Raw genomic sequence first — 12,880 nt, forward strand, 5'->3', positions numbered from 1 at the left:
AGCGAGTAAGACGGTTCTTAAGTGAATCGGGGCTTCCCCATTGAACTTTCCTTGTCAGAAGATCGTAAAAGGGGATCACGTGACCCCAGGGCGCTGCGTCCGTCATAAATGCGAGTCAGTTGCCAAGCGTCTGCATTTTGATCACGTGACCAGGGGGCGCTGCAACGGTCGTAAGTGTGAAAAACAGTCACAAGTCACCTTTTTCCAATGCCATCGTAACTTCAGACTGTCACTAAATGAATGGTCGTAAGTCAAGGACTGCCTGTAATAGGCAAAAAAAAAATTGTGGGTAACTTTGGGCCGATCACCAGGAGACTGTGAGTTCTAGTTCTGCCTTAGGAATGAAAGCCAGCTGGGTGACTTTGGGCCAGTCCTTCTAGGTGAGCCCAACCTACCTCACAGGGTTTTTGTTATGGGGAGAATAGGCAGGAGGAGTACTACCTGTGCTTGCTGCCCTGTGTTAGTTATTCATAAAAATAAATATATATATATATTTTAAAAAAACGCATAGACATTTTCACGGGTGACTTCGGAAATTGGTGTGAGCCAGGTTGCGAAAATGAGACAGTGAGCCAATTCCGACTTGACACTGCATATTTTTTCCTATCCCCGGAACGTTTCCGTACCGTTTGTGTGTATGTTTGGAAGTGACTCACGCAAATAAATTCAAGTGTCGAGTAAGTCATGTGTGAACCAATCCTAGCAAGTTGGAACCCGAGGCCGTTGTTAAAATTCGAATGGCTGCTGCCTCCTGGGATTCGCGGATGCACGAAATGCTTCTTGCTGTCTTAAGGCCATGTGCGAAGGGCAGGGTTTTTCCAACCTGGACTTCAACTCCCAGAATCCCCTCCCTCCCCCCCCCACTCACCCACCCCCCCCAGCCAGCACGGCGCGAAGGAATTCCCGTTAACGCATTTTTGTGGGGCTTATTCCTAAGCGAGCCTAAAATCTGGGCTTCGATTTTGCAAGTGCCAGGTAGTCCACGACCTACAACCACTCGTTTATTTTGGTGCTGGGCAAGTGTATTTATGACGACCCTTACCTCCTTCTAGCACTGATGATGTTACCTCGTTGGGTCGTGAGACGTCTGCAAGAAAACAACCCAGCCCAGAGAGCACCAAGGACCCCCACGGTTCAACCTTGAGTTACAGATATTCTCTTCGGTCAATAACCTGCCTCTCTTCGACTCTTGTTCTCAAAGCTCAGGCCACTTACATGGATATTTGCAATGCTCTCAATTGTCTGGCTGGGTTGGGAAATGGGATAGAGCTTGGCCAAGTGGCATCGCTCCATATGCAGTATTAGAATATGGAGCAAAATATCCAGTCTCCCTTCCTTCCTTCCTCCCTCCCTCTCTCTCTCTTTCCTCCTTCCTTCCTCCCTCCCTCTCTTTCCTCCTTCCTGCCTCCCTCTCTCCTCCTTCCTCCCTCCCTCCCTCCATCCCTCCCTCTTTCTCCTCCTCCTCCCTCCCTCCCTTTCTCTCCTCCTTCCTTCCTTCCTCCCTCCTTCTCTCTCTTTCCTCCTTTCCTTCCTCCTTCCCTCCCTCTCTCTCTTCCTCCCTCTCTCCCTCTCTCTTTCCTCCTTCCTCCTTCCCTCTCTCTCTCTCTCTTTCCTCCTTCCTCCCTCCCTCTCTCTCTCTTTCTTCCTTCCTTCCTCCCTCCCTCTCTCCCTTCCTTCCTCCCTCCCTCCCTCTCTCTTTCCTCCTTCCTTCCTCCCTCCCTCTCTCTCTTCCTTCCTCTCTCCTTCCCTCTCTCTTTCCTCCTTCCTCCCTCCCTCTCTCTCTCTCTTTCCTTCTTCCTCCCTCCCTCTCTCTTTCCTCCTTCCTCCCTCCCTCTCTCTCCTCCTTCCTTCCTCCCTCCCTCCCTTTCTTTCTTCCTTCCTTCCTTCCTCCCCCCTCTCTCCTCCTTCCTCCCTCCCTCCCTCCTTCTCTCCCTCCTCCTTCCTTCCTCTCTCTCTTTCTTTCCTCCTTCCTCCCTCCCTCCCTCCCTCTCTCTTTCCTCCTTCCTCCCTCCCTCCCTCTTTCCTCCTTCCTTCCTCCCTCCCTCTCTCTCTTCCTTCCTCCCTCCCTCTCTCTTTCCTCCTTCCTCCCTCCCTCCCTCTCTCTATTTCCTTCTTCCTCCCTCCCTCTCTCTTTCCTCCTTCCTCCCTCCCTCCCTCTCTCTTTCCTCCTTCCTCCCTCCCTCTCTCTCTCTTTCTTCCTTCCTTCCTCCCTCCCTCTCTCCCTTCCTTCCTCCCTCCCTCTCTCTTTCCTCCTTCCTTCCTCCCTCCCTCTCTCTCTTCCTTCCTCTCTCCTTCCCTCTCTCTTTCCTCCTTCCTCCCTCCCTCTCTCTCTCTCTTTCCTTCTTCCTCCCTCCCTCTCTCTTTCCTCCTTCCTCCCTCCCTCTCTCTCTCTCTTCCTTCCTCCCTCCCTCCCTCTCTCTTTCCTCCTTCCTCCCTCCCTCTCTCTCTCTATTTCCTTCTTCCTCCCTCCCCCTATCTCTTTCCTCCTTCCTTCCTCCCTCCCTCTCTCTCTTTCCTTCTTCCTTCCTCCCTCCCTCCCTCTATCTCTTTCCTTCCGACTTACTTCCTCCCTCCCTCTCTCTCTCTCTCTTTCCTTCTTCCTTCCTTGCTCCCTTCCCTTCTTTATTATGTTTCAAGCAACTCAAGATGGCAAGCAACGCTCCTTCCTCCTCCTATTTTCCCCACTACAACAACCCTGTGAGGTGGGTTGGGCCGAGAGAGAAGGACCGGCCCAAAGTCACCCAGCTGGCTTTCCTGGCTAAGACGGGACTAGAACTCTTCAATCTCCTGCTTTCTGGTCTGATATCTTAACCACTGACTAGACCAAACTGCAGAACTTGTGATGGCTACTGAGTCTGTATCCTTGACTTTGGTAGATAAGAGGTTTTTCTTTTTTTTTTTATAGTTAGTTAAGTATGATTAATTGCTCCAAAGTCCATTGTTTACCAACCTTTGAATTGGAGAGCGGCGAGAGTCAATAGAAACTGGTTATACTGGCAAATCAGCCAAACGGATATTTTCCTGTCCTGGGAATCTGGAGGCATTTAATTTATCTGGACGTTCGCAATTCTCAATCTGGGCAACCTAGAGAATTTGCAAACTTCAACTCAGAATAACATGAGTATTGTTGAACGTTACTTATTCCGATATAAGTTGATACCTTCGGATAATATGCTAATTATGGACACTATTCAGCCACCATGATCAGGGGTGAAATCCAGCAGGTTCTGACAGGTTCTGGAGAACCGGTAGCGGAAATTTTGAGCAGTTCGGAGAACCGGCAAATACCACCTCTGGCTGGCCCCAGAATTGGGGGGAATGGGGATTTTGCAGTATCCTATCCCCTGGAGTAGGGAGAGAATGGGGATTTTGCAGTATCCTATCCCCTGGAGTAGGGAGGGAATGGGGATTTTGCAATATCCTTCCCCTGGAGTGGGAAGGGAAGGGAGATTTTGCAGTATCCTTCCCCTGGAGTGGGGAGGGAATGGGGATGTTCCAGTATCCTTCCCCTGGAGTGGGGAGGGAATGGGGATTTTGCAGTATCCTTCCCCTGGAGTGGGGAGGGAATGGGGATTTTGCAGTATCCTATCCCCTGGAGTAGGGAGGGAATGGGGATTTTGCAATATCCTTCCCCTGGAGTGGGAAGGGAATGGAGATTTTGCAGTATCCTTCCCCTGGAGTAGGGAGGGAATGGGGATGTTCCAGTATCCTTCCCCTGGAGTGGGGAGGGAATGGGGATTTTGCAGTAACCTTCCCCTGGAGTGGGGAGGGAATGGGGATTTTGCAGTATCCTATCCCCTGGAGTAGGGAGGGAATGGGGATTTTGCAATATCCTTCCCCTGGAGTGGGAAGGGAAGGGAGATTTTGCAGTATCCTTCCCCTGGAGTAGGGAGGGAATGGGGATTTTGCAATATCCTTCCCCTGGAGTGGGGAGGGAATGGGGAGTTTGCAGTATCCTTCCCCTGGAGTGGGGAGGGAATGGGGATTTTGCAGTATTCTTCCCCTGGAGTGGGAAGGGAAGGGAGATTTTGCAGTATCCTATCCCCTGGAGTAGGGAGGGAATGGGGATTTTGCAATGTCCTTCCCCTGGAGTGGGGAGGGAATGGAGATTTTGCAGTATCCTTCCCCCAGGAGTGGGGAGGGAATGGGGATTTTGCAATATCCTTCGCCTGCCACGCCCACCAAGCCACGCCACGCCCACAGAACCGGTAGTAAAAAAAGTTTGGATTTCACCACTGACCATGATGCTGTGTCCTGGGTGTGTTGTGACGAGAAGCAACCTAGAGACAAGATTGGTTGGAAGGGGGTTGCAGGAAGAAGGGGTTGCATTGACAACGTCGGTCAGTTGCGAAAGGCAGCCTGATTCGGAACAGCTGACATTCTGCCATGATATCGCCACATCTGGCTATCCCAGGCCCTTGGGAAGGACCCAATAGGTGGATCAATTGCCAGATTGCAGTCTAATTTTTGCAATAGTGGCGAATAACTATAACTCAGGTGTAGGATGAGGGCGGAGGTTCGTTCTCCGAGCTCGTGGGTTGGTTTCCAAGCGTTTTCGTTACCTGGCTAGGTAACATCTCCAGGGGAGTAATGCTCGCAAGTGTCAGAAACAGTCATAATTCATTTTTTTTTTTTCAGTGCTCTTGAATCTTGGAACGTTCACTAAATGAACGGTTAAAGTGGCTAATCAAAAAAGAAAAAAGGGTGAAATGATATTGTATTATGAATTAATTAGATTGTGGTGAAAGTAGAAATATATATATATATATATATATATATATATATATATATATATATATATATATATTTATTTATTTATTTATTTATTTATTTATTTATTTATTTATTTATTTTCAATTTATACACCGCCCTTCTCCCTGAGGACTCAGGGCGGTGCACAGCCAGAATTAAAAACATGAAATACAAATATTAAAAACGATTAAAATCTATATAAATTTGGCCCAAAATTTAAATAAAAAACCACAAACCAATTAAACATTTAAAAATTTTAAAAAATTTCTTCCTAAGCCAGCCCGACTTGCTGGAAAAAGTGGGTTTTAAGGGCATGGCGGAAGGCACCGAGGTCTTGGATTCTCCTTATCTCCGGGGGCAGCTGACTCCAGAGGGTAGGTGCCCCCACAGAGAAGGCCCTCCCCCTGGGGGTCACCAGCCTACATTGATTGGCTGATGGCACCCCGAGGAGGCCCTCTCTGTGGGAGCGCACGGGACGATGGGAGGTCGTCGGTAGCAGCAGGCGGTCTCGAAGATAGCTAGGCCCGATGCCATGGAGCGCTCTAAAGGTGATAACCAACACCTTGAAGCGCACCCGGAAGACCACCGGGAGCCAGTGCAACTCGCGCAGGAGCGGTGTTACATGGGAGCGCCATGCTGCTCCCGTCACTACCCGCGCTGCTGCGTTCTGGACCAGCTGGAGCCTCCGGGTGCCCCTCAAGGGGAGCCCCATGTAGAGAGCGTTGTAGTAGTCAAGGCGAGAGGTGACGAGGGCGTGAGTGACTGTGCACAGGGAATCCCGATCAAGAAAGGGCCGCAACTGGCGGATCAGGAAGAGGTTGTTTGAAGAGGTATCAATCCATATGTTTGACAAAGTAATTGAAAATTAGAGATAAGATTCAAGGAAATATATGGTATAAAGGGGGCTCCTGGGAGGGGCGGGGTCAGACAGGAGTGGGATTTGGGGGTTCTCTGAACTGCATAGAATCTTAGCTAGAGGTTCTCCCGAACCCCCGGCAGCTCCCTCCTGGTGTGGCCTTACCAAGGCCTTATAAAGCGGTATTAGCCCTTTGCGTGATCGTGATTCCCTCCCTCTGTTAATGCAGCCTAGAATTGTGTTGGTTCCCTTCGAAACAGAATGAAAATGTCAGAGGGGAAATACATTTCTCTCCCCGGCCTTCCTTTTACAGCAAATATTAAGTTTGAAGGCATGCATATAAAACAGCGGCGATGAATACATGTGTGTAATATCTAACAGATGTTTGGTGCACGTGTATGTATGCGAGCAAGCAGGGCCTTTTTTCGGATTTTAATGAGCGTTACAGAAGGCTTTTGTTAATGCATAATGCCAGACATTTCCCCCGTTCGAACAGCGAGCAACAACAAAGGAGGAAAAAAGAGCTCTCTGCTTGAATTAAACTTTTAAATCCGAAATTCTTGACATTGTACAAATGCGGCCCGTCAGATTTGCTCAAGAAAAGAGTAAATGTTTTAGATCAATTATTTTATGTTGGAGGTTTTTTTTCTTTCTTTCTCTCTTTCTTTCTCTCCAATCCTTTTTTTTCTCGCCTAGCAGACGCTCTTGGGAAATCTTGCTTGCTTTAAACCTTGTTTCTCTTGATGTTTCTGTAATAAAGTTCTGATTCTCGTAAGAGGACTCCTGAGGTTAAAAAACAGCTTTGTGAATGTGTATTCTAAGGACTGTCGGTAAAAAAAATAAAAAATAAACCCACAAGGACATAAAAATCGGGGCGGATGTGCTTCGGTGTCACTTTTCCCCATTTTTCTTTCTTCTCAAATGAAAAGATGGAAATGGAATCTCTAATCCGGGCTGCCGTTAAGGAGCAATGGGGTTGAAAAGCAAAAGAGTTACAGTTGGTCCTCGACTTATGACCAAGTTGGGACCAGAATTTCCATTGCTGAGCAAGGCGGTTGCTAAGTGAATCGCGTCAAATTTTGCAAGCTTTTTTTTTTTTTTTTTTGGCCACGGTGGTTAAACGAATCACTTCCGTTGTTAAGTGAATGGTGCGGCCGTTAAACAGATCTGCCCCCCCTCCCCCCCTTTGACTGGCGTAGAATGCCGGTACAGAATGTTTTTAAAGGGATTTTAAATTTTTTTCTTAGTTTTGGTTCACTTAAGGAGAAGAAGACGACGATATACAGTTTACGTATGGAGAAAATCCTGTTAAATTCTGTTACGTAAAAATATATATATCTATGTGGTCATAGAGTTGATGGCTAATAACTGATTTTTGAGAGAAAAGCACAAACGGTGCGTATTTCTAATCAAAACTAGTTTAGTTTAGTTTATTCATACTTATATGCCGCCCTTCTCCCGAAAGACTCGGGGCGGCTCACAACAATAAAACAACAGAACAATAAAAATTAGCACTAAAACTAGTTTGGACTCTCTGGTTTTTAAAAAAGTTTGTTACCCTATTTAATGTTAGAAGCACAAGCGTGGCTGCCAAGCAGAATTTAGACGTGATCACGTGCAAAAAATACAATTTGCAAGGTTGCAAATGATTCTTAAAGCAGCATAATCTGGTTTTTGAAGTGTGTGGTGTGGCTTATTGGTAAAATAAAATAATAATAGAGTTGGAAGGGACCTGGGAGGTCTTCTAGTCCAACCCCCTGCTCAACCCTATACCATTTCAGACAAATGGTTGTTCAGTCTCTTCTTAAAAGCCTCCACCTAAAACTTCTGGTGGCATTCCATTGGTTGATTGCCCTCAATATTAGGAAATTTCTCCTTAGTTCTAGGTTGCTTCTCTCCTTGGTTAGTTTCCATCCATTTGTTTCTTGCCTTGCCTTTTGGTGGTTTGAAAAACAGTCTGACCCCCTCTTCTTTGAAGGAGTCCCTCGAATATTGGAAGACTGCTATCATGTCTGCCCTGGTCCTTCTTTTCATTAAACTAGACATACCCAATTTCTGCCACCGTTCTTCGTATGTTTTATCCTCCAGCCCCCGAAATCCTCTTTGTTGCTCTTCTCTGTACTCTTCCCAGAGTCTCAACAACTTTTTAACAATGTGGTGGCCAAAACTGGATGCAATATTCCAGGTGTGATCTTATTAAGGCTTTGTAAAGTGGTACTTCACGTGATCTTGATGCTGTCCCTAATAATAATAATAATAATAATAATAATAATAATAATAATAATAATCTCAAGATCTTGTGGGACTTTAGGATTCAGACTGACAGGCACTTGGTCCACAACACACCTGACATAACAAGAGTTGAAAAGAAAAAAGTATGGTTCATTGACATTGCAATACCTGGTGATGCACGGATTGAAGATAAGCAGCAAGAAAAAATCACAAAGTACCGGGACTTGCAAATTGAAGTTGAGCGACTGTGGAAAAAGAAATCGTGTGTTGTCCCGATTGTAATTGGAGCCCTTGGAGCAATACCCAAAGGGCTACCCCAGTATTTAGAAATTCTAAATTTGCCGGACTTGAACATTTTGACTCTACAAAAAACCACCTTACTCGGAACAGCTTACATCCTCCGACGATACCTTAACAGTTCCTAGGTCCTTGGTTAGGACTCGAGCTGCTGAGCTATTAACCAGCCTCAAAGGCTGTGAATCTCACTAAAGATTAAATAATAATAATAATAATAATAATAATAATAATAATAATAATAATAATAATAATAATAATAATAATAATAATTTTATTTCTATACCGCCCTTCTCCCGAAGGACTCAGGGCGGTGTACAGCCTATTAAAAACACAAAACAACATCAGTTAAAATAGTTTAAAATTATTAAATAAATTCGGCTAAATTTTAAAACCCCAGAAATTTAAAACCCAATTTAAAATTGTTATGTTGATAGCCCAGCCTGGCGGAACAACAGGGTCTTGAGTGCGCAGCGAAACACCCGGAGGTCGGAGAGCTTACGTATTTCCGGGGGCAGTTCATTCCACAGGGCTGGGGCTCCCACAGAGAAGGCCCTCCCCCTGGGTGTCGCCAGCCGACATAACTTGGCTGATGGCACCCTGAGGAGACCCTCCCTGTGAGAACGAACTGGTCGGTGGGAGGCTATTGGTGGCAGAAGACGGTCTCGAAGATACCCGGGTCCTAAGCCATGGAGCGCTTTAAAGGTGGTAACCAGCACCTTGAATCGCACCCGGAAGACCACTGGGAGCCAGTGCAGCTCGCGCAGGAGGGGTGTCACGTGGGCACAACGAGTTGCGTCCATCACCACCCGCGCGGCCGCATTCTGGACCAGCTGGAGCCTCCGAGTGCTCCTCAAGGGGAGCCCCATGTAGAGAGCATTACAATAGTCCATACGGGAGGTGACAAGGGCATGAGTGACCGTGCGCAAGGCGTCCCGGTCCAGAAAGGGCTGCAACTGGCGGATCAGGCGAACCTGATAAAAGGCCCCCCTGGCCACGGCCGTCATATGCTCTTCTAAAGACAGCCGTGCGTCCAGGAGGACACCCAGATTGCGAGCCCTCTCCGTGGGGGGCAAAGATTCACCCCCAATAGTCAGCGATGGCACCTGCTGACTATATCGGGACGCCGGAAGCCACAGCCACTCGGTCTTGGATGGGTTGGGTCTGAGCCTGTTCCTCCCCATCCAGGCCCGTACGGCCTCCAGGCAGCGAGACATCACATCAAGGGCATCGTTGGGGTGGTCTGGGGTGGAGATGTACAGCTGAGTGTCGTCAGCATACAGGTGACACTTCACCCCAAAAAATTATTAATGCACCTTAGGATTGCATTGGCTTTTTTGGCAGCTGCAGCACACACGGCTAGCTGATACGATTGTCCAATGGGACACCAAGATCCCTCTCACGGATACTGGCACGAAGCCAAGTTTCCCCTAGTCGGCACCTATACGGTTGGTTTTTCTTGCCTACCTGTAAAACCTTTTTATCTACGCGGAATTTCCTTTTGCTTTGCTAGCATTTTATTGTCCTACACTTAATGATTAAGAAGCGAAAGCCGCCATTCAGCTGGAGATGGGTTTTGATTTATATCACCTGTGACACTGAACCATTCACACCTGCAGTGGCCGGCAGCCTCAGCCAGATAATAAGCAAGGACGATTTGTGTGCAAAATACGGCAGCCCAGAGAAGGAAACGGGGAAGGGATATTAGATTTGGGGGGAAATCCCAAAAGATGCACCTAACGCTTTACAGCTTTCCTCGCGTGATGAACATATGTGTACCACGCTGCCTTGGGTCAATAATTCTAGAATCACCTTTGGTCAACATGTAGGTAATGATTTCCAGTGATAACCGCTAAATACACACGCAATATTTCCTTCTGTTCCTTTTATTAAAATCAGACGTACCAAAAATGGCCTGCATTGTTTGAGCCCAAATCCCTAATTGGATGTTGACTGTTTCTCCAGTCTTCTATAACAAGAGATATCGATGGCGTCAGTGGTGGGTTCCTCCCGGTTCAGCCTGGTTCCACCGAGCCGGTAGTGGTGACGATATGACGTCACCGAATTGGTTCTGCCCCCCCCATTATTCTTACCTTTTATTTGTCCCCACCCCCAATCTATTGCTGCCTCCTGAGTCCCAGCTGATGGGCTATAAGGAAAAAAACCTGTTTAAACTCTTGTCGGGGGCTTCAAAGGGCCACCCTACAGCTGATCAGTGGTAAAAGGCAGTTTGGTGGTAGACCGGTGCCTGCAAAAATACATGAGTAGACTGATGCCTGCAAAAATAAATGAGTAGATCAGTGCCTGCAAAAATAAATGAGTAGATCAGTGCCTGCAAAAATAAATGGGTAGACCAGTGCCTGCAAAAATACATGAGTAGATCAGTGCCTGCAAAAATACATGAGTAGATCAGTGCCTGCAAAAATACATGAGTAGACCAGTGCCTGCAAAAATACATGAGTAGATCAGTGCCTGCAAAAATAAATGGGTAGACCAGTGCCTGCAAAAATACATGAGTAGATCAGTGCCTGCAAAAATACATGAGTAGACCAGTGCCTGCAAAAATAAATGGGTAGATCAGTGCCTGCAAAAATTCACGAGTAGACCAGTGCCTGCAAAAATACATGAGTAGATCAGTCCTGCAAAAATACACGAGTAGACCAGTGCCTGCAAAAATACATGAGTAGATCAGTGCCTGCAAAAATACATGAGTAGACCAGTGCCTGCAAAAATACAGGAGTAGATCAGTGCCTGCAAAAATAAACGGGTAGATCAGTGCCTGCAAAAATACACGAGTAGACCAGTGCCTGCAAAAATACATGAGTAGATCAGTGCCTGCAAAAATACACGAGTAGACCAGTGCCTGCAAAAATACACGAGTAGACCAGTGCCTGCAAAAATACATGAGTAGATCAGTGCCTGCAAAAATACATGAGTAGACCAGTGCCTGCAAAAATACACGAGTAGACCGGTGCCTGCAAAAATACATGAGTAGACCGATGCCTGCAAAAATACACGAGTAGATCAGTGCCTGCAAAAATACACGAGTAGACCAGTGCCTGCAAAAATACACGAGTAGACCAGTGACTGCAAAAATAAATGGGTAGACTGGTACAGCTCTGCAAGCAGTTAAAAGCCTGGTAGACCAGTACCTCTGCTAACTCCTAAAGAATTGTCACACGACCATCAAGCCACACCCACAAAATAAGCCACGCCCACAGAACTGGTAGGAAAAAAATTTAGAACCCACCCCCCCGGATGGGGTCCTCGGTGCTCTCTCTGAGCTGGGTTGTTTTCTTGCAGATGTTTCATTAACCAAGCGAGGTAACATCATCAGTGGGAGGAGGAGGAGGAGGAGGACTGTAAGATCCTGGGTACTCTCTGAGATAGATTATTTTCTTGCAGATTTTTTTATTACCAAACGAGGTAACATGCTAGAAGGGAGTGGGGTTTGCGCTCTGTTTATATATTAGTGACTTGCCCTGTCCGTGCTTGCGGGAGTGTCCATTACCTTCATTACCTAGTTGGGTAATGAAACATCTGCTAGAAAAGAACCAAGCTGAGAGCACCAAGGACTCCACAGTCCCTGTTCTCTTCCTCTTCCTCCACTCTGCAAATCCCACTCCCTCCTACCACTGATAATGTTACCTACCATATTTTTAGGACTATAAGACGCTCCGGACTATAAGAGGCACCTACCTTTTTTGGTAAGGAAAAGAAGAAAAAGAAATCTGCCTCTGCCTCCCAGCAGTTTTGCCTCCTTGCAGCAACCAGCCTGCTTTACTTTCAGTTTCGTTTTCAGCATAGCTTGATTAGCAGAAGGAGAAAAAAAAATCTGCTCCAGCAATTTACCTCCTTGCAGCAAGCAGCGGAGCCCTGCGCAAAACAGCTGAGAGCCAATCAGCTGAGAGTCGGGAGGCCGATCCAATCAACTTGGGTTAATTTGGCTGTGCTGAAGCTGAAAGGAGCTGTTTCTTCTTGCTCTTTGCTTGCAAGGAGGTAACTGCTGCGAGGCAGAGGCCAAAGGGTGAGGGCCAGTGGGTGGGCAGGGCTACATTCGGTGTATAAGACGCACCTAAATTTTCACCCCCTTTTAGAGGGGAAAAAGGTGCGTCTCATACTCCGAAAAATACGGTAGTTGGGTAATGACACGTCTGCAAGAAAACAACCAAACTCGGAGAGCATCAAGGAGCCCTGATTTCAACCCCAAGCTACAAATATTTCCTTCTATCAGTACAAAATATCTATGCTGGGGCAACACAAAAGATAGTGCAGTTTGTGGGGGATGAACTTAAAAAGACAGCCATGTGGCTGAGTTTTGCCTCTCTGGAGAGCTCTCGTCAATTCACTTAAAATTGATTTCATCTGTTACCTGTTGGGCACAATAAATTGGAGCTGTCATTTTGGAAGAAAAAGAAAAAAAGGAATTCCCAAACTCATCCACGGGATGTCGGACGGTTGCTAAGCCGCTGCCGATGACCCATTGAGCTGTTTCCTCTTGAATTCATTTCTTATTTCCGTCCGAGCCAATTTGCAGTAATCGAACTGGGGCTTATGATGGACTTTGTTGTGTTTTCGATTTCCCGGCTTTTGCCCATGATTTTTAATGACATTTCCCCCCCCCCTCTTGTCTTTGCTGTAGGACCTTCAGCCAGAAGAAAGCAATGATTGAGAGAGAATATGCACAGGTAAGGAGCAGAATGTTGCAGCTGGTTGTTGAAGGGTAAAATTTTGCATTCTCTTCCT

The 12,880-nt window shown here is 46.8% G+C and overlaps 1 protein-coding gene across 4 annotated transcripts in view; it reads left to right on the forward strand.

Annotated features, from left to right (window-relative positions):
* Positions 1–12,880, forward strand: part of FCHSD2 (FCH and double SH3 domains 2) — a 171,608-nt gene that overhangs the window by 31,989 nt on the left and 126,739 nt on the right. For all 4 annotated transcript variants that reach the window (XM_060682736.2, XM_060682734.2, XM_060682733.2 and 1 more), the window contains exon 3: positions 12,777–12,822. In XM_060682736.2, the coding sequence (XP_060538719.2) occupies positions 12,777–12,822 (46 nt within the window). The remainder of the gene's footprint in view (positions 1–12,776; positions 12,823–12,880) is intronic.

This window comes from Pantherophis guttatus, chromosome 5 (assembly GCF_059756535.1).
Source record: "Pantherophis guttatus breed Tessera chromosome 5, ASM5975653v1, whole genome shotgun sequence".
Classification (NCBI taxonomy): Eukaryota; Metazoa; Chordata; class Lepidosauria; order Squamata; family Colubridae; genus Pantherophis; species Pantherophis guttatus.